The 22,627-nt window shown below is 39.7% G+C and overlaps 1 protein-coding gene across 8 annotated transcripts in view; it reads left to right on the forward strand.

The window, feature by feature from the left end:
• SLC16A12 (solute carrier family 16 member 12) overlaps positions 1 to 22,627 on the forward strand; it is an 88,041-nt gene that overhangs the window by 61,684 nt on the left and 3,730 nt on the right. For 5 of the 8 annotated variants that reach the window (XM_014839411.3, XM_014839410.3, XM_070487486.1 and 2 more), the window contains exons 2-6: positions 7,015 to 7,263; positions 15,095 to 15,198; positions 17,889 to 18,032; positions 19,640 to 20,219; positions 22,040 to 22,299. In XM_014839411.3, coding sequence (XP_014694897.1) covers positions 7,154 to 7,263; positions 15,095 to 15,198; positions 17,889 to 18,032; positions 19,640 to 20,219; positions 22,040 to 22,299 — 1,198 coding nt within the window. In that variant the 5' untranslated portion in view covers positions 7,015 to 7,153. The remainder of the gene's footprint in view (positions 1 to 7,014; positions 7,264 to 15,094; positions 15,199 to 17,888; positions 18,033 to 19,639; positions 20,220 to 22,039; positions 22,300 to 22,627) is intronic. The other 3 variants (XM_070487499.1, XM_044754517.2, XM_070487496.1) reach the window with 1 other exon arrangement.

Here is a 22,627-nt window from a genome sequence, read left to right on the forward strand (position 1 = left end):
AAATGATATGCTTATTTTTAGTCCTTGAGAAACAGTACAAAAGAGATTTTTGTGCTCCTATTTAGACTGCAGGAGTAGACCTGAAATATCTATTTAAGAAAATTGTATATAAAATGGTATTGAATACAATGGTTTTTGGTTTTTGGTATTTTTGTGAGGAAGATTGGCCCTGGGCTAACAACTGTTGCCAACCTTCCTCTTTTTGCTTGAGGAAGATTGTCCCTGAGCTAACATCTGTGCCAGTCTTCCTCCACTTTATGTGGGATGCCACCACAGCATGGCTTGATCTTGAGCATGCTAGGTTCATGCCCAGGACCTGAACCTGCAAACACCGGGCCACCAAAGCAGAGCACGCAAACTTAACTGCTACACCACTGGGCTGGTCCCTGGAATACAATTTTAAAAATGAATCATAGCTTAGTTATACCAGCCCAACTACATTTCATTTTGCTTATTCTGCGTATTCTTTGTGACAGAAGTGTAGAACTTTTACATTGCTTCCCTTACAATGTACACACAATTTTAGTCTTCTTTTTGCTTTAACATTGCATCATAAATGTTTTCTCATATTACAATATTATCTTTTTTTTATAATTTTAAAGGATTATATACTAATCCATTTGCGTAGTGTATCATAATTCTCTAAACACTTCCCAGTTGTTGAGCATTTAGGTTGTTTCTGTTTTATGTATTATTCATAACGCAGCTCTTATTTTTTGCCCATAATATTCAGCTTCTCTTAAATTATTTTCTTAGGGAAACTTCTCAGAAATGAGATTATTCTTCAAAGAATATGAATAATTTTCTAATTCTTGATCTAGGCACTATATTGCTTCCCAAAGGGCTGTTGCCTAGCACCGCCTGCTTCAGCGTTCTTTAACAGCACGGGGCAGCACTAACTGAGGATGATCTTGTACCGGACATTTATGGATAGGTGGATTTGCAATCTTAAGTTGGAAAACAGTTTAACCTTAGGAGCTATTTTAATGGAAAAACCTATGAAGAAGCTAGGACTATACCAAGGCAGAGGTTTCTAAGCTTTGGCTTTTTTACTTGTACAATCAATTTCGTCATTTCACGACACTTAATTGTGCCCAGTCAGTGAGTTATTATGTTGTGTGTGTTTGTACGCAGGTATAGGCAGAATCTCGAATGCTATACATCTTGAAACTGTAAGAAAGTGCTAGACATAAAGCATACCATAAATGTGGCTCACATGTGGCTGCTCAAGAAACTTTGATTTATGGTACCATGGTATAGGCAAAAGTTGAAAATCATATTGCCTCCAGGGGCCCGGCAGGTGTTGTACATGAGTGAAACACACAAAGGTTGGACAATACAGGATGTCAGGGCCGAGGTGAAGTGGGGAGTACAGCCCTTATCCAAAGGAGGGGTGCTGCTACTTGACTCCAGCTGATGGCTGTCATGAAGGAATGCCAGCCCAGGGTCTTTAGCACTTTCAATTTTCAAGGGAATTTCAGAATTTGGATTTTTAGATGTCTTAGTCTATTCCAGCTGCTATAACAAAAATACCATAGATTGAGTGGCTTAAACAAACAACCTTAATTTCTCACAGTTTTGAAGGCTGGAAAGTCCAAGATCAAGTTGCTGACAGATTCGATGTCTTGTGAGGACCTACTTCCTGGTGCAGAGATGGCCATCTGTATGCTGTGTTTTCATATGCAGAAGGGGCAAAGGAGCTATCTGGGATCTCTATTATTTATTTATTTATCTATTTATTAATTATTTTTTTGGTGAGGAAGATTGTCCGTAAGCTAACATCTGTGCCAATCTTCCTCTATTTTGTGTGTGGGACACCTCCACAGCTTGGCTTGATGAGCAGCATGACTGGGATCCAAATCCTCTAACTCTGGGCTGCTGAAGCAGAACGAGCAAACTTAACCACTACACCACTAGGCTGGCCCCTGGGATCTCTTTTATAAGGGCACTAATCCCATTCTAAAAGAGCAGAGCCTTCATGACCTAATCACCTCCCAAAGGCCCCACCTCCAAATACCATCACATTGGGGGTTAGGTTTTAACATATAAATTTGGGGGGGGGGGGACACATTCAGTCTTTAGCAATAGGTAAATCTCGTATTTACATGTGCAACTAATGTAAACATTTGAAAAACACTGCAGGCTTAACAAAAATGTCTGGAATTTTGATTTAGTCATTACTGCAGTTTGTAACTGCTCTCATCTGAATCTAACTACAATTCTATGAAGCAGGCAGAGGGGGTATTGTTTTTGTACAAACAAGGAAGCTGAGGTTCAGAAATTACTCTTCAACAGTTTATCAACTGCCTGTCCCACTAGGATGTAAGCTTCCTGAAGGCAGGGCCATTCTTCGTTTTCTTCACTGCTCTAAGCCCTGCTCCCAGAATAGTTTCTGGTATATATTGGACACACAATAAATATTTATCGAATTAATGAGTGATGAATAAGTGGAAACAGGTTAAGTCATGTGGCAAGTAATATCTATGTTTTTGTGCCAGACACTCCTCATGTTTTATCTCATATTAATCCACACAACATTCTGTGAAAATAATATTATCCCCATTATATAGATGAGTCAGCTGAGTCTCAGAGAGGTAAAGTAAGTTGCCTGAGTTCATATAACTTATAAGAAAGAGAATCAGGACCAGGAAGGACCCAGATCTTCTTCGATTGCTAGCTCTTTTCACTATGCTGCCACTCTGCCACCATCATCATAACTATCTCCCACCGCATCCTCCCAAATACTGGCATTTTATTCTGTAGACCAGTGCTTCACATCTCTCTTGAACAGCGATCTGCACACTTCCTCTATAAAAGGCCAGCTAGTAAATATTTTAGGCTTTGCAAGCCATATGTTCTCTGTTGCAACTATTCAGTTGGCATTGTAGCATGAAAGCAAAGACAAAACGCAAATAAAGGGATGTGATTGTGTGCTAATAAAATGTTGTTTACTAAAAGAGGCAGCAGACCCAATTTTGCTTAAGGGCTGTAGTTTGCTGACCCCTGCCCAATAAAACAGACAAATTACCTTATTAAAAAGGTAACAAGCCAGCTAAGTTGCTAGTCCACTGTATAGACATTTAAATTCTTTCGTAGTTCTTTGGCTTTACTTTGTATTTCATGGAAATGTTTGCTGTATACATCTAAATTACCCTGAGGTTGCAGTGGTGTGCTAGTAAATGTTTAACCACTGGCTCTCTCACAGGATATAAAAACCTTTGATGTGTAGTTTACCAATATATGACTTCTGTGGTATGGACATTCTCACCATAGCCAATTTCAAGCCACCAATATGACGTCACTGAACATGGCATGCGGGGATAAGATGCAGTAGGGGCCGACTCCAGCACACCACTGTCTGAAGGCATTTATCCTTTGCATTCTTTTGGCAGAAGTTACAGAAATTTCAACTAGTTCCAACAATAAGTAAAATCTATTGTGGCACCTAATAAGCTAGATAGAGTGGCTCCAGAATTGGTTAATTTAGTGGCTTAGTGACATCATTAAGGTTCCATGTACTTTTTGTCTTTCTGCTGTGCTGTCCTTGACTTATTGACTTTGTCATCAGGCTAGCTTCCTTCATGGTTGAGAGGTGACTGCTTAGTTCCAGGTATCATATCTAGATTCAAAATGTCTACGAGAAGAAGAGAGGCTTGTTTCTTTCCTGTGTCTTTTCTTAAGAGTAAGGAAACATTTCCCAAAGGACTTCCCCTCATTGCTCGTTGGCTAGAATTACTTCACATCCTTTCCCTCATCACTCGCTGACCAGGGAAAGGGAGACCAATTAAAACCCATTCTCTGAAACAATGGATTGGGCCAGACTTCTCTGAAGCAAGTGTCTCTTGGAAAGAGAGCAGATAGAGTAGATACCTGAACAAAACCAGGGTATGATAGAATAGAGGAAGGGGTGAACTATGGAACTGGGGTAGGCAACCAGCTCTGTCTGCTATGGTAGGTTCTATATATTAAAGCTAAAATACAAGTATGTTAGATCTTTTAAATGAGTTTTTCTCTGAGTGTTTAATTTTGGGGAAGAAAGTAGTTGACTATTAAAAGTACTTACCCATGACACAAAGTTATGTTTTGGAGGGACTGATCCTTAAGCTCCAGAGTGTTGGAGATTCCTTTGGAAGGTTAGTTTTGCTTTGAAATCAGAGATAATTCCATGGCTGATCAAGTCAGTGACATATAGGCATGTCTCAGAAGAATGTCAATGGTACCGTTTAAAGAACGGCATTTCTAGCTGCATCAGGTTGCAATTAATGTCGTTGTACTGGTGTGCCATTAGCAAGATTATATATGCATGATTAGACAAAAGGTATAGGAATTTATACCGAGGAAGAAGGAAATGTAGTGGAAGTAGTGTAGGGCATTCACTAGGAAAAGTGGTCTTGCAATAAGATCAAGGTTTATATCTCATTTCTACTGCTTGGTAGTGTTAATAATATTTGATAAAATTACTGAATCTCTCTAGTTTGAGTTGCTATATCTGTAAAATAGGGATAATAATAACTACCTTCTATAGTTGTTATAAAGATTAAATGAGATACTGTCTATGACACTGCTTAATAGCAGCATGGCCTATGGCAAGCGCTCTGTAAAAGTAGCTCGGTATTGTTGTTTACACAGCGCAGACACCAGTGTTTTGGCTGTTACTCAGTCCCTAGGCCAATGATTACAATATTATCATTTCAAGTAATAATTTTGATTTTTCCTAAATCAGTAGGCTTAGCATTTATATCAATACTGGTCTTCTAATACTTTTGATGGATTTGTACTCTTCCTTTGTTCGCTTCATCTCCTTCGTCAGTCTCCCCACACTCAGGAGGTGGCGATGAGATGAAGAGGGGGCCCAAGTCTTGAAAGCGAGCGAACCTAATGGTCTTTATGGGAATCGCTCTTGTTGCCTTGGCCTCACTATCTTTGCTCTGTATTTGTTCTCGAAACTCACAGGCTGCCAATTTGTTCCCATGACTTCAAAGATGCATACCTGCAAGATTCTACTGTGAGCTATTTTCTTGAGAAAGTTTGGGTTTTAAAGTAAATTTTTTTTCACTAGACAATTTGGTTTGCTCAGTTTGGTTAGGCAGATGGTACATACCCTATATTCACCAAATAATGCACCCTTTGTCATATTTGAAATGATGTTTCATTTAATTAATATTACTTAAAATTTCTTCTAGTGAGCATAATAAAATTGTACTAACCACTGAGTGATTTGCTCAATCCAGTGGAAAAAGCATCTGTCAAAACTCTTATTTGGTCTCTTAAAAAATTCATTCCTTACTGTACCTAAGAAGCCTGTTTGACGTACCAAAGAATATCTTAAGAAACATATTATCTGACACTGTCTGTGGGGCCAGAATCCAGGCACAGCTTAGCTGGGTTCTTGGCTCAAGGTCTCACAAAGCTGCCATCAAAGTGTCATGCAGGCTGTGTTCTCAACTGGAGGCTCAACGAGGGAAAAATCTGTTTCCAAGCTCAAGATGGGCTGTTGGCAGAATTCATTTCCTTTCTGCTGTAGGACTGAGAGCTTTAGCTTTTTGCTGTCATCTGGAGGCTGTCCTCAGCTCCTACAGACTACTGCAATTCCCTGCCACGTGGTCTTCTCGATAGGCAGTGTACACCATAGCAGCTTGCTCCTTCAAGGCCAGCGGGAGCGTGAGGGTGAGTCTGCTAGTAAGAGTCTAGCAAGTCTTACATAGCATGACATAATCACGGAAGTCACGTCCCATCACCTGAGCCATGTTCTAGTTAGAAGCAAGTCACAGATCCTACCTACACTCAAGAGGAGGGATTACACAAAGACAAAATCAAAAGGGGGCAGGACTATAGTGGGCACCTTAGAGTCTGTCCACCACAAAGAGCTGTGTGTGGTTTGCTGACCACGGAAACCCCAGTTCCTTGAAATAGTGCCTAACACAGATTAGACACTAAGTGTTGGGAGTTGAATAGATTAATGTTGCAGATACTACTTCTTTGAATCATGTTTTGCTAATGTTTTTTTCCAAGTCTATGGTTTACCTTTTTGATGTATGGAAATATAAAATTTCCCCTTGGTTTGTTACATTACTATACATCTTAAGGAGTCCTTCTCTTATCTAGAGATCAGATATATATTTGCCTATATTTTCACCTTGATTTTTAATGATTTCTTTTTTTACATTTAACTTGGATATAGCAAGAAGGCCAAGAACTAAATGGAGACTTGTGACATGATGTAGTGAGTAATCCTTTATCCTCCACCAATCTTTGCTACCTTATTTAGTCATACTGAATTATTATGTACTAGCTTCTGAGCTCTCCATTCTGTATCATTTATTTGTTGTTCTCTTCTTGCTTCAATTACACATTTTAAAAATTATAGTATTATTAGTCAGAAATGCCAAAGAAGTTACTGTCAGACTCATTCAGTATAATAATTAGGACATGGTCTAAGCTGTCGTAACAGAGAGACTCCAAAATACAGAGGCTGAAATAAAATTGAACCTTACTTATCTTTCCTGTAACAGTGAGAGGTATGTGAAGTCCTGAGCTGGAGAGGCAGCCGTTCACCAGAGTCATCTGGGGACCCAGACTACTTCTACTCTGTAGTTCTGCCAGCCTCTAGGGTGATGTCCTGGTCTGTGGCTGAAGCTGTCTCATCTCCACATCCATGTACCAGTCTGTGGGAAGGAGGATGATGGGAGTCCTGGGAAAGTGCCTTTGCCTTTGAGCTGATGAACCAGAAGTGGCACATATTACTTTTTCTTGCGTCCCTTTTATCCCTTTTATTGCCACACCCACCTTCAAGAAAAGGCAAAGGAAAATGTTATCAAACTCTGTGCATGTGGATTTGGCTAAAATTTGAGAGGAATTAAAAAGAAGGACAACTAATGGTCTTTGCCCCAGTCCAGTATTCATAGGTACAAAGAATCATATTTAACAGGAAAGTATTAACCATTTTTGCCAAGTGAAAAATAAACTTTTGGATGTAGCAATAAAATACAAATATGTTCTGATTTTTGGTTTTAGATGGCCAGTAACCCATGTGCCAGGTAGCATTCTATGCCCATCTTGAATGCCAACAGGAAGTCACTGGACAGCAAACTCTTCCAAGATCATAACTGGGCTGTTGGAGTAACTTGGAACAGAAGAAAAAAGAATCAAAACCATGGCAAAAGCAAAGAGAGCTCGGTCTACCGCTCCTCCGGATGGAGGCTGGGGCTGGATGATTGTTGTTGGCTGTTTCCTTGTTACCATCTGCACCCGGGCAGTAACCAGGTAGGTGGGATTTTCTTCTTGATTTATTAAGATTAACTGGTTTGTCTTTTTTTTTCAGTCCACTTCATTCCATTTCTCAACCTGTTATTGTGAAAATATGTGTGTATATGTATGTTTGTGTGTGTATGTTTGACTGTTCAGTTATCTTTTTCTTTGCAAGGAATGTGATTTTCTGACACTTAAAAGTCCTGGATAGTGATCTCTTCTATAATATCTGACACATAAACCTGAAATATTAGGACATTTTTAGACTAAATAGTATGGCTCTTCCAGCCATTTTTTTTCGTAAGCTGCTTATCCTAGAAGGAAAAACATATAAGGTCAAAATAGTCTTTGAAAATCTATGACTTACCAGATACTGAGCTATTGGAAGCTTAAAACCCAGAATTTAAATTCTTTTGCTTCATTTTGCATTTGGCTGTGGTGGTGGAGGCTGAGTTCTAGGTTGAGGGAGAGCAACAGCATGAATATAGGGATTCTCATTTCTCACTTGCTCACATCTCCTTCTCTCTCTTTTTCTTTTATCCAACGGCATAGTGTTGAACATGCTTCAGTTAAATGTGCCTACATTGAGATCCATTCATTTCATTTATATTTGGAATAAATACCTACTTGAAATCTGCATGTGCTAGCACTTTCCTCTCCAGCTGCTTTCATTCAGTTCAACTCTTTGTTGCTTTTCTTTGGCAACACACCCTTGGCAGCAAAAGAAAATAATTTCCACTAATAACTTTATTTGTGGGCCAGTTCCGTGGCTGAGTGGTTAAGTTCGTGTGCTCCACTTTGGTGGCCCAGGGTTGACCAGTTCAGATCCTGGGTGTGGACATATGCTCTGCTCATGAAGCCATGCTGTGGCAGCACCCCACATAGAAGAACTAGAATGACTTACAACTAGGGTATACAACGATGTGCTGAGGCTTTAGGGAGAAAAAAAAATAGAGGAATATTGGCAGCAGATATTAGCTCAGGGTTGATCTTTCTCACCAAAAAAAAAAAGGGATTGACTTAAGAATTATTTAAAAAAATAACTTTATTTGATGACATCATGAATACAAGCATTAGGGTTCCCCTCATAACAAATATATAATGCAGGAAAGAAGCAGGATGTTTCCTTTTGCTACAATAAGGGTTAGTTGATCATGTGTCATAATAAACTGTAGATTTGTTTTAAACAATATGATTGATGTTGAGTGTGATATTTCTTCCATCTATGTTATGAATCTTGTGTTCTGGGTGTGAGGAGGTCATAGAGTTAAAAGGAATCTCTTTCATCTTGGTTCTTAGGTATGGATTCCATCATTCCCATGACAGGAAATTTCTGGAAGTGAGCTTAGTGCTTTATAAGAGGAGCTGCTGGAAATCAGAAAAGAGGGTTGTGCCTGGCAGCAAAGGCCTGTTATCAGAGGTTACTTGGAGAGGCTGAGAGGAAGATTGGCTGTTGTTAGTGCCATCACAGTTGATTCTGACTGTACAGCAGAGCAGAACAATGCCCGGTGTTTTTTTGTTCCCCATCCTCTCACTTTCCAATGCTATATCAGACAATGCTATACTGCTATTCATAGGGTTTTCTTAGCCAATTTTTTTGGAATCGAGTGGCCAGGTCCTTCTTCCTAGTCTGTCTTAGTCTGGAAGCTCCGCTGAAACCTCTCCACCACGTGTGATCGTGCTGGTATTTGAAATACTGGTGGCATAGCTTTCAGCATCACAGCAACATGCAGCCGCCACAGTGACAGCTGACAGATGGGTGGTATGGTTCCCTGACAGGGAAACGAACCCAGGCCAAGGTGGTGAGAGTGCCAAATCTTTACCACTAGACCACCAGGGTTGGCACACATAGCTCTACCTCACTGGAAAATAGCTGCTTAACATCCCACTATACGGGTGTGTTCATAATTTATTTAATACATTTTTATTGATGGACATTTATGTTGTTTCCTGGTTTTTGCTTTACAAGCAATGTTACAATTATGACCCAGGCCATTTTAAAATCATATTTCAGCTCTTGCCTTGTAACTGATGATGCTGCCTTACGCATAAAATTTACATAAAGCTTAAAGTTGTGCAGGCTATTAAACCAGTCATTCTTATTTATTTACTCCTTCTGTTTGTTAATGTGCGTTGATTGCTTATTTTTTCTTCGAAACATCTTATTACCAAACACATTGTCTATGTTAAGAATCATATTTCACTGTGTAATTGCATGACATTCTATCAGTAAATTGACAACTTGATTCGGAGTTGATACTTGGAAAGCAACATTTGATTTAAGTGTTCAAAGAAAACCTCCAGCTCTGAGATCTATTTTTTTCTAAATCCTCTGGATCCAAATTAACTTAGTTGCAATGGATGTCTGGAGTCCTCTGGAATTGTGGAGCTCTTTTAAACACAGATTATTCCTATAAATAATTGCTAATGTTAGCTGAGCACTGACTCTGTGCTTGTTGGCATTGTTCCAAGCACTTTTCATTGATTAAGTCATTTAACCTTATAACAACGCACAGAGGTTGAATAACGTGTCCAGGGTCACAGAGTTAGTAAGTGGCAGTGCTTTTAACCACTAGGCTACACTGCCTAGTGGGTCATTCCTGTGTTGACTTAGTGGATAACTTCATCAACCAGAAAAAAGTCTTTACCAGGTACCAGATGTTGTCAGCATCCTGCTTTACAGGGCCAGAGAAGAATCTAGAGCAGAGTGGCAAGATGGAGATAGGAAACATGTTGGTCCTTTGAGTAAAAGTATCCTTGAGAACCTTATTTCATAACAGACGACACTTGGGTGATACTAAGAACAGAGCCTATCAGCCCCTGAAGGATGTGAGGAGTTGTTTGCTACTGCAACATGATCTAATCCATTCTAACTAGTACAGTCATGCTTCCCAAAATGCTTAGGTTTTAGATGAGGAAACCAAGACCCTGAGAGATTAAGCAGCTTTATCAAAACTCTCAGTTACTCAGCATGAGAATCAGAGATTAGACCCAGCTCTCCTAACATCTGTCAGATGCACAAATATTCCAAGGGACAACAGAAATAATTTCTGGAGTGAGAAGCACGTGTTCCCAGTAAGATTTATTTTCTTTAAGTTGCACCTCTGTTTAGAAGGCATAAATCATGAAACTTTACCATTTGAAAAGTTTTATGGTATTTTTCCCTTTTGAGAACTAATAAGTGATACAATAATTCTTCTCATATTTCATGAAAGTCGTAGTCATTCAGAAGCTTGTATGTGGTTATTAAATTTTACCTCTGGCAAGTCTACTCACATGTCTAGGCAGAGTCTTGGGTGTTATTTTTGAATTTTATGTATCTAAAGGTTGACTGATATGACTAGGTCGGTCAGTTAGGAAAACCGTTAAGTAGAAAACAAAACAACAGCAAAACAAGATAACAAAAACAGTCACAAGAGACACACATAATCACACAAATATTAGATCTCTCAAAATGATTTGGTGAAGAGAAGAGAAGAGATTATCATTTACAATTCCAAAATACCTTCTCATCTGGGACACTTTTCTCTTAGATGTCCTGCGTTCTTCCACAACTCCACCTTTTGCATCTCCCTCTTAATAATTCTTTCTCTTAGCTTATAAACTCAAATTCTTCATGCCTCTGCCTTATCTAGCCACATGTTTCTATGCAGCCCCCATTTAATCTGCTCTTCCCTTTCTCATTCATGTTCTTGAAGTTGCTCCTCAACAATTCTCAGTTCTTTATCTGCCAGTCACTTCTCTACCAACTCTAATCCTTCCTTCCTTCCATACCTTGAACCTTGAACACTATTTAATGAGCACCCAGTACATGAAAGGTACAGCACTAGATATTTAGGATTCAGTGCAAGATAAGACAGACATGGTCTTTGCTGTCACAGAGCAACAGTCTAGTGGAGAATACAAACAAATGCAAAGGGAATTGCCATACCATGTGGTAAGCAGCCAGCATGTAGTAGAAACACTCAAGAGAAATATCATGCCCAGACTCAGGTAGTCAGGGAATCCTTCATCGAGGAGTTGACTATTATCTTGAGACGAAAGGAATGAGGGAGGCTGAGAAAGCATTCTACAAAAGAAAAAAATTTTAATGTTCAGAGGTATGAAAAAGCGTGGGTGGGGTGTTGAAACTAGTAGAAATAAGTTCAGTCTGACTGAAGGAAGAATGTACTAGATGGGAGGTAAGGAGAGACCCTAAGAAGGGTCAGCTCAGGCAGGGTCTCATCAGTCATGTTAAAATTTTGAAGCATCAGAATCTGATTTGTGTTCTACTAAGGTCACTCTGACCACTGAGTGTAGGATGTACTGAGGGCAGCGAAATGTGTATTTGGGAAGATCAGTCAGGAAGGTTTTGGCTGCAGTCCAGGAGAGAGGTATTGGCATGAATGATGAATGATAAGGGGGATGGAGATATGTGGAGACATTTGAGAGACAGATGAGGTAGAATAAGTAGAATTTGATAATTGATTAGATCAGTGGTTCTCAACTAGGCTGGTTTTGATCTCCAGGGGGACATTTGGCAATGTCTGGAAACATTTTGAGTAGAGGCCAGAGATGCTGCTAAACAAACATCCTACAATGGCCAGGATGACCCCCACAGCAAAGAATTATCTGGCCCAAAATATCAATACTGCTTTGATGGAGAAACCCTGGCGCAAGGATAACTTAGTTTTGATAACGAGGCTATATCCAAGAAATCATTATTCACTTAAATTGAAGACCTAGTGGTTAGGAGAAAATAATAGACTTTTTTTACTGCTAGTCTAGCAGTCTTTAGGGTGTTAAGAAATAGCATAGAGTTTTTACTTCTTGCACTGAATTAAAACTAGTGTAAGGCTGTTGAGGTTTATTTATGCTTTAAAAAAAGTCGTGCAATATTTTAATTAAATTTGAATTTATATAATCAGCCAGGTAGTTTATGTTACCATTCTCTGTATTAGTTGTGACTATTTTTCAGTACTCCAAACTCTGACATAATAGTTAGGCTAGCATCAGATCTATTGCGGCATGTTGTCTGATTTCTTAAATCAGTGGATGAAGAAGGACCACTTTTTACATCCCTTTGACAGAGATCATTCAACAGTGCTCAGCGTGGAGAACAAGAACTGGACTGTGGTGAACATGGAGACGTGCCATTCAGATGGCCTAAGCAGCAGAGTGTACATAAGCAGATGGCCTGGCTGTCAGTCCGCAGGGTCCCTTCACCTGTGGCAAGCCACCTCTCCCAAGAGCACACCCTTCCAGGGGCACCCACATCCAATGATTGCTTGAGGGACATATGTAATGGTCAGACCATTTCATTTGAGAATGGTGAAGGATTTGTCAGGCCTCTCTCTGCTTGGTATTGCTTCTGTCCCCTTCCTTCCACAAGTGTTGATTCCTACTCAACACTCTGCTCATCAAATTCCATCCCTGCATCTGCTGGGACTTAGAATTTAGCCTTTCATACTGTCCCTTTTCTCTTTCCTGTCACCAAGACTAGCAACATAATTGTGGGGCCCAGTACAAAATGAAAATGCTGGACCCCTTGTTCAAAAGGCAGGAAAAAAGTGCTGTTAAAAGTACTAAAATAGGGGCAGCCCAGTGGCATAGTGGTTATGTTCACATGCACTGCTTTGGCAGCCTGGGGTTTGCAGATTTGGATTCTGGGTGTGGACCTACACACCACTCTTCAAGCCATGCTGTGGTGGCACCCCTCATACAACATAGAGGAAGATTGGCACAGATGTTAGCTCAGTGACCGTCTTCCTCCAGCAAAAAGAGGATGATTGGCAACAGATGTTAGTGCAGGGCCAGTCTTCCTTACCAAAAAAAGAATAAGTCCTAAAATAGAAACTTCCTTTCTTTAGCAGTCTATCTTGATTTTTCATAGTGTTTTTAATTTGCTATTTAGTGTTGTTCTAAGTAAAAAAATGGAAATGTTAAGTTACTAGCACAAGTTTACCAGTGATCTTTATATTACAGGTAGCCCTATCTTTCCCTTTCCTCCTGTGTCATCATTTTCAGCATAATACAGAGAAGTGACGTGAGGATAGGCTATGATAGGAATATGAAAGGATATGATAGGAATCCTCGGTCATTTGTGTCTCTTAGCACACCACTTCTGTCGTTCTGCATTTGCAGCAAGTTTTGGTTTGAAAGGAAAGTGTGGCCTCTGTTGGGAGGGAGATCCTGCATTACTGCTTCCCCTAGCTTACTCAGTTATAGATGTAACACACTTGCTTTGTACTCACTCTTACTGAACTCCCACATGTCATGAATCTACTGGAATTCTGTGCTCATGGGACATCTCTAACACTGCATGCGAATGGAAAGGCAAAGAATCACAGACACACAGATTGCGTGTATCTCCTTTGCTCACAGGCATGCTCCTTTTGTCCTGCTGGACTTCACTTACAACATGCAAATTCAAAATAAAATTATTAGGAATTTTAAGACAGTGACAACTGAGTTAAACCAAGTCTTATGCTTCTGAGTGCCAGATTCCGTGCAACTGTATAGGTTGCACGCCCTTAAAGCTGGACCTGCCTAATACAACTGTCCTGATTAAATCTGATTCTCTTCTCTCTTCTTTGATTTCTCCATCACCCACCTTCACATCCAGCAATACCTGGAAAGGAGAGGGAGAGTTAAATACCAGGGTACTATGGGCTGCCGGAGCATGTGAATTGAAATGTAGCCCTATGCAAAGAGACTGATAACCTCCTATCTCATCCCCAGGCCACAGGCCTGATTTCTTTCCCTGCTCTCACTGAGCTCTGAAAGCTTCCTGTCCTGAGTTAGGACACCATGCTGATCTGTATGAGGTCCATTCCAAGTTGTACAGTGATACAAACTATTGCTTCTGGATCACTTATGTCTTCTTTTTCCTAAGTAATTAACTATTTTTCAACATAAAAATTTCTCTGTTTGTCTCCTTCTCTGTTTCTGTATGCCCCCCCTCTCTGTATATATGTACACACACACACACACACACACACACATGCATTTCTGATTGCATAAGAAATAATGTTCACTGTAAAATAATTCAAAATGCAGAATAAAGACAAAAAAATGAAATAATTTTTAATCTCATCATTCATGTATAATAACTAGGTACATTTTGGTTTATATGCTTTCAGGCTTTTTTTATTTACATGAACTATGTTTTTATAAAGTAAGCCCTTACTATATGAACTATTTTGTAGCTTATTTTTTTGCTTAACATTATATTGTGAATTTATTTCCAAACCAATAAACACAAACCGAGTAATCATTTTTAATACCTAATAATATGTCATTTTATTGATATGTCCTAATTTATTTAACTAGTCCCTTATTGATAGACAAATAGGTTGGTTACAATATTTGGCTATTATAAATAGTACTCCAGAATGTATCCTTATATGTATATCTATTGTTATTATTATCGTCATCATTGTCTGTTTAATGCCTTTGGCTAAAACTTAGAAGTGAAACTGCTGGGTGATGTATAACTCTTTATTCTCAAATTTTAACTTATATAACAACCTCTTAGAAGTTACAGATGTTAGTGAAATATTAAGATAAATAAGAATCCATGTTTTTGACCCACCATCTTTGCCATAAAACTGTCCCTACTGCAGTGATCTCCACATCGACTTGGTGGCAGCAGCCCAACTAGTGGAAAACACTTGTTCTTATCCTTTAGAATGACCCAATCGTCAGCTTCTGATTTCCCACTTACTATGGTCCAGCAGTGTACCACTGAAAACCAATTAAAACCAATGGAGACTGGAACAGCTGACTGAACCAAAACTTTAACCTCTGATTCAAATCCATGTTCATTCATTCTTTTTGTACGACATGCTTGCACTGTATTTTTCAGATGTATTTCAATTTTTTTTGTGGAGTTCCAGACGTACTTTACTCAGGATTATGCACAAACAGCGTGGATCCATTCCATTGTAGACTGTATGACCATGCTCTGTGGTGAGTATCACTTATCAGGGATAGACAATTACTGGCTACTCTTGAACTGTACATGACAGTGACCTTCCACTGCCTTTGATTACCAGTTTTTCTAAGTAGAAGGATATGGTAAAAATTGGCCAAGACTATATAGAAAGAAAAGAGCAATCCTACCTTCAGCCAAACCCAACGAGATGTGTTCTTGGAATTAATAATCTTGGCTGAAGTCAGATGGAACAGGTAGTTAATACACTCAAAATGGCACATAACATTTGGTTCTTGCATATAGGGATAGGATGCTGGGCATCAGAGGATGTGTCCTGATTTTGGAAGCAGTTAACTATACAGGATGTGCTTGGCTTCTTTCTTCTGAATGCTGTGGTCCCCTTATTCTCCAGTCATGTAAACAGTCATTGTACAGCACCGTGAGCCATTTCTATATGATCTCTTTAAATGAGTGCCAACAATATGTGCATTGCATCTCAAGTCTTGTTTTCATTCTGTTCTCTTCCCAGAGGGTTCAGAATTTGGCTCATGGATTTCATTGTTTTTCATGCATAAATCTTCATTCTTAGAGAAGTATTGGGGAAGGATAGGATGGTGCAATCACGAGATAAGCACATTTCACCGTGGCTATAATGTCATTCAAGGAACTCTAAAGGTGCTATATAGGGTATAAAGAATGTTCTCAAAATTCAGGGAATCTCTCATTCCATCTATATAGTAGAGGAAACTAAACTTGAGATTTTTCTTTTTATAAATCTCAAACAGAAGTTATTAAATTAGTGTCTTAGAGAGTTTCTGAGACTGAGTCTAACTGAAATGCTCCTTTCGCTTAGATGAATCCTGAGTATTTTAGAAAACTATTATCTTCTTAGGCCATGTCTTGGTGGCAAAAGGGAAATATTTAGTATATTACGTAGTAACTCATAAATAATGTCATCTGATTCCATTCTAGGTACTGATTCGTACTTATTTTTTAGAAAAAAATGTACATACTCAGCAATCAGTTGAATTGTGCTGAAATGTATTACCTTGGTTGAGAGGAATTTGAGAGCAATTCTAGGACTAAAAGCAGGTTTCATGAGAAGGCTAAGTTGACTCTTCCTATGGGTAACACTGGAAGGTTGTAAGGGATTTTTCTTTTTTTCTCCAGTAAGACAATCACTTGGTGTTCAGGGTCACATGATTAGTCACAGCCTTTTATATGAGCCCTCCAAGAGAGCCACGTCTGTCTTTCTCAGACGCTATAGGTGGCTCATGTCCCTCACTGCTATCTTCTGGAGAATATTTATAATCCCCCAAAGAGGGAGAAATGGCCTTCACTGAGCAATATGGTCACAATGATCATGTGAGCCATTGAGCTAAAGCAGGGTTGTCTTAGATGCAGCATATTTAAATTCCATGCAAGGGCTTGAAGCCTGTTGTACCCAATTACCACAGACCCACTCTCTCAGCTGGCAACGTTAATTGAGTTCAGAGTACGGACAAGAGGCTGCAGAATCACATCTAGGACACCCACTGGGGACATAACTGCCCTATGATGAACAGAGAAGTGAACATTTTTCATTGAGTTTGGTGTAAATTTTGTCACTTTCCAATAACCAAGCAGCAGCAGCCTGGAGAATTAGATACATTTTCAGGAGGTTTGTTCATTGCTATTATCTAGAGGTTATAGACACAGCCAGCCACTGTTTTAACTACACAGGAGACATCAGGCTGATGATTGATTCTATTATGTACATTTGAGTCAGGCCCCAATTTCAACCTGATCAATACAAAAAATTATACTTAACGGATACCCAGAGAATTGGCTCTTCTGATCTAGTTACTAAGAGTACTGATGCCAGCATTAATTGTTCCTTAGAAAGAAATTGACATGCTTTCCCCATCCATCACCCCTGCCATAACTCTGGGAGACCCGAGGAGCCAGAGTAACAGGGTAAAGTAACCCAGCACTGGGTGTCAGGTGCCCTGAGCTATACTTCTTGGTGATCTTGGGTATGTCATATTCGCCTGAACTTAATTCTCCTTGGCCTCTTTCAGCTTTAATTAATATTTTATAAACCTGGAAGTTGGCACAATTCTGACACATTGTTAAACCACAAATAGAGTGAGGCCAACCAAAATGTCACCATGGGTGTGAAGCATTTTTCTGGACTTTTTGGGCTTTGATTTCTCATCCACAGGGTTTCCTAAAGCCTGAAAGCGGAGGCAGATTGCAGAATTTGTCTATGATCTATCTCCCTGGCCTTTTCCTGCATAACACTGCTAGTTACACAGTGTTGCCCACTCTCCTTCTCCACCATTTGACTGTCATACTTATTGCTAAAGTGCATGATCAATACTATACGAAACATACAAGGCACATCTCTGTGCAAGTGACAAGTAGTTTAAATAAGGAGTTGATTGACGGTTTAAAATATGCCCCATTGTCCTGGGATTATGACTCTAATAGAATGGAGAAGTGCAATGAGCACTGAAATATACAAGTCAGGAGACTTGATCCTAATTCCAGCTTTGCTATTTGTTCTCTTTGTGACCATGGACAATCATTTCCTCTCTCATCAGTTTCCAAATCTGTAGAATGAGCGGGGTGGGCTCAGTGCTTTAAAAGTCATTCATTCTCTGCTCTGCCAATGCAACAACACAGCGTTTTCACAGTGACCTCAAGGTCTTTCTGTTGAACCTATTTATTATTGTTTTTGAAGCTCCTCTTGGGAGTGTTGTCAGTAACCATTTATCCTGTCAAGTGGGAATCATGCTGGGTGGCTTGCTTGCATCTACTGGTCTCATCCTGGGCTCATTTGCCACCAGTCTGAAGCATCTCTACCTCACTCTGGGAGTTGTTACAGGTAAGGGCACTTTGTACCACTCGTCTCACCCCCACCCTATTTAGGGGCTGTCAAGTACATTAACAGAACAATAATTCATAAAATATTCATTTTGTTAGATGCATAATTTAGCTGACCTAGCTTTTGTCTGCCTCCCTAGCAGTTAAACAAAACAGCTTGAAATGCAATTGATTGTACTACTGTAATGAAAATGCATCACCACTTTAACTCACCCACATGACAAAAGTAACTGCTGGGTTTCGCTTGGGCAGCAGCGTATGACTGAGATCCTTTACTCAGAAGCAATGAGATATTAGCCAGGGCAACATAAATTTCAGCAATGATCATTCTTCTAACATCTTTGCCAAGACATTAAAATACTATCTGTGGTCGATCTGAGTTGCCCAAGATTTGTAATGGATATCATTGTCCAATAAATAGGAGTTTACAATTTAAAAAAGAATACCTCTTGTTGTGAATATTCCTTATATTACACATTCTCTCTCAATATTATGGAAGTATACTTTAGAGAATCATAATGAATCCTGTAGAAAGAGAAGCAGCATACGTGCATTCCATAAATCACACTTACGGGGACTGCATAGGATCAAAGTGGGGTTGGTTGGTAAAACTGGAGTAGCAGTTTGCCCCATCACTCAGAGGGGTGTGAAGATTAGCACTAGCTCATGTCCAGGCACTAAGCCATAGGGGTAGCATGATCAGGCCAATAAAGGATATAATCTCATAGTGACACTAAACATCTAGCTCTGTCAGCTGAAAAAGGCATCTGTCCCATGTCACCCAAAGAGCCCGACTGCTAGAGAGTCCAATCATCCCAGTTTACCAGGGACTGTCCTGGTATTGGCCCTGAGAGTCTCACATCTGGAAACCCCTCAGTCCAGGCAAATTGGGATCATTGGTCACCTTGCACTGCAGGCGGAAACAGGAGCCGCAGGTAGTTCTTCTTTTCCTTCCTTGACATTTAGATGCCACGAATTCCAGGTTTAAAGCCCTACGAATTTTCTTGACTTAAAAGGAATAGAAAACTGAAAAGCTTTAAGAGGCTTTCTGCTGACTTTAAGGGATATTTTCAGGGTGCCATGTGCGCATGCTATGCTTATGTATAGAATTGACACAGTGTTTCCCAATTATGTGAAATTACTCTGGAACTTTCATGGGGTCATATATGCTATTTAAACCCCAAATCTAGATGATCAGAATTGTGTCTTCACAGGTAGGGAAGGGTTGAGGTAATTCTCTGGATAATTTAAGTTAAAGAGAGGTATTGGTTGGGAGAATAAGTTTCTTAGGTCAGCATTAACATGATTTTCTAGTTAATTCAAATATAGTTTGTATAATAGTTTTTAAGTTCTTCATTTCTTTTTGTTTAAAAATTTATATTTCCTTAAAATTTTTCTTCCCGAAAAGAAAGTCATATATATGCTACACTTTCCAAATTGTGGATGATTGGTGAGGCAAGACATTTTCAGGTTGATGTAGAAAACAGTTTTAAAAGGCTTTAACAGAAGGTCAGATTCTCTTTAAACCAGATAATTTTATTCTGGGCTATTTTCTTTCCCTGGCTGTTCACAGTGTACCACCTCTCATGGAGTTCTCTTTATCCCCAGGTCTTGGATTTGCACTTTGTTACTCCCCAGCTATTGCCATGGTTGGCAAGTATTTCAGCAGACGGAAAGCCCTTGCTTATGGGATCGCCATGTCGGGAAGTGGCATTGGCACCTTCGTCCTGGCTCCTGTGGTTCAGCTCCTTATCGAACAGTTTTCCTGGAGGGGAGCATTACTCATTCTTGGGGGCTTCGTTTTGAATCTCTGTGTTTGCGGTGCCTTGATGCGGCCAATTACTCTTAAAGAGGACCATACAACTCCAGAGCAGAACCATGTCTGTAGAACTCAGACACGAGACTTTAAGAGGGTGTCTCCTTGTTCAACTTTGACCAACAAATGGGTGCAGACCTGCCTTTGCTGCTCTTTGCAGCAGGAATACAGTTTTTTACTGATGTCAGACTTTGTTGTGTTAGCCGTCTCTGTTCTGTTTATGGCTTATGGCTGCAGCCCTCTCTTTGTGTACTTGGTGCCTTATGCTTTGAGTGTTGGAGTGAGTCACCAGCAAGCTGCTTTTCTTATGTCCATTCTTGGGGTGATTGACATTATTGGCAATATCACATTTGGATGGCTCACCGACAGAAGGTAAAATCTGTGAAACCACAATTGGTTCCCCACTAGGGGACTTGAAGTTTTGAGTTTCCCCTCATCCCCTTACCCTGTAGAATACCTAGGTCTGAATAATAACAAGTTTTCAATATCTGAAGGCAAGTCCCTTGCTGGTTCTTCTAGTCAGAGATCAGCAGGGTTTTTCTGTAAAGGGATAGAGGTAATTATTTTTGGCTTTGTGGGCCATGTGATCACAACTACCCAACTTTGCTGTTGTAGCACAAAAGCAGCCATAGACAATATGTGAACAAATGATAATGGCTATGTTCCAATAAGACTTTATTTATGGACACTGAAATTTGAATTTCTCATGTAATTTTCACATCACAAAATATTATTGTTATTTTGATTTTTTTCCAACCATTCTAAAATGGAAAAACCATTCTTAGTTCACAGATAGTACAAAAAACAGATGGTGGGCCAGATTTGGCTATAATTTACCAACCCCTGTTCTAGATGGTTTAAGGATGATGGGTGTGTCTAAACTGTAGAAGCCTAGGGTAAGTACAAGTTCTGGTGACAAATTTAATTTCATCATAAGTTGAGTCAGTCCTCGGGTAAGATGACTTCTGGCTGGGTGTTGTGGTGTTAGTTTCTTTTGAACTATCTCAGAGACTGGCTGGCAATGGAGAGAGGAGCAGAATTCAGTCCAAGCAGAAGGATTGGGTATAGTAATAACATATTATCTTTAGCCACATATTTATGTTTGACACTGCATATAGCAAATGCTTCATTATAATTTTAGGCTTAGAAACCAAAGTTATAAGAAATCTACTGAGTAGTTTCTTCAGTTAACGCTTACCTCTTTGGATTGAGGAGAGAAAGTCACTCATATTCTCCTAAATGATGGACTCGTCACACTTGATCTATGACCTGGGAGAGCTATCATTGTGTGGCTTCTCACACATTATGTCTTTGGTAATTAATCAGGATCCAACTGCCATTCTCCAGTGTTATGAATACAATATTAAGGGTTAATTCCACCCTTGGCTAAAGAAGAAATGGGAGAGCAAGAGCTTCTATCTTTACAATCAAATAACTCAACAAGAAGCAGCCTGGTGTAGGTCCGATAGAGGGATCTCTAGTCTGAGATATATAAAACCTAAGTTCTTGGGCTGGCTCTGCCCCTTATTACCCCTGTGACCTAGGGAAAATCTCCTAACCCTCAGATCCTCAAAGGTGTTCATCTACAAAATAGGCCAGAGCAATGTTTGCCGTTGACCTCATAGCATTCTGAGACTGGGTGGAAAATGTTTGTAAAGCATAAACTGCTGGTGCAAGACCCTCATAATCTCTGGAAAATCATTTTAATGTCTTCATATTTCAGCTTCTCCTTTATTTAACCACTTGGGTTATTGAGCTTCTATCATGTACCAGATACCAATGGATAATATATCTGAAAGTATCTAATATGGTAGACTGCTAGAAATTATTCGTCTCTACATGTTATTTTACAACTATCTTTAGAGTAACTCTGTGAGATAGACAACCTTCTCATTTTATAGATAAAGAAAAAGAGGTTAGAGTTAGGCAGTTAGTAGATGATAGAACTGGATTCAAACTTCTACCTTTCTAATTTGAGAGCATATATTGCTTTCTACCACACCATGTTTCCTGGGGAGATAAATTCTTGCATTTGTGTATACCAAAAGGAAGATAGGCAGACAACATAGATACACAATGGGGATGCCATCTCTATAAATAACTGCAATTCTTATTTCTGCATGGTCATGGTTCTAAAGCTCTTTGATAGAACCTGTACATACTGCACTCATTCTTGTTCTTCAAATCCACAGGTGTCTGAAGAATTACCGGTATGTTTGCTACCTCTTTGCCGTGGGACTAGATGGGCTCTGCTATCTTTGCCTCCCAATGCTTCAAAGTCTTCCCCTGCTCGTGCCTTTCTCTTGTACCTTTGGCTACTTTGATGGTGCCTATGTGACTTTGATCCCAGTAGTGACTGCAGAAATAGTGGGGACTACATCTTTGTCATCAGCGCTTGGTGTGGTGTACTTCCTTCATGCAGTGCCATACTTGGTGAGCCCACCCATCGCAGGTAAGTTTCTAGAGAAACCCCCAACCTCTTCCTTTGTCATATGGACAATGGAATAGAACAGCTGTTCAGACTTATAATTGGGTACATTCAGAGGGATGTCTGGCAGGAGTACAGGATTCCAATAGGGGACAGTGGGTGGTGAAGCTGAAATAATAAGTGGGAGTGTCATCATGGAGTGTCTTGAGTGGCAGCCAAAGGAGCTAGAGCCCTATATTCTTCAGAGACTATGGATAGTATTGCAGTTTTTGTGCAAAAGGGTAATATTATTATTGCACAAAGGGCATAATCTGCTCACTGCAAGACAAAAGCCAATCTCAAGAGGCAAGAT

The sequence above is a fragment of the Equus asinus genome, chromosome 2, assembly GCF_041296235.1.
Source record: "Equus asinus isolate D_3611 breed Donkey chromosome 2, EquAss-T2T_v2, whole genome shotgun sequence".
NCBI lineage: Eukaryota > Metazoa > Chordata > Mammalia > Perissodactyla > Equidae > Equus > Equus asinus.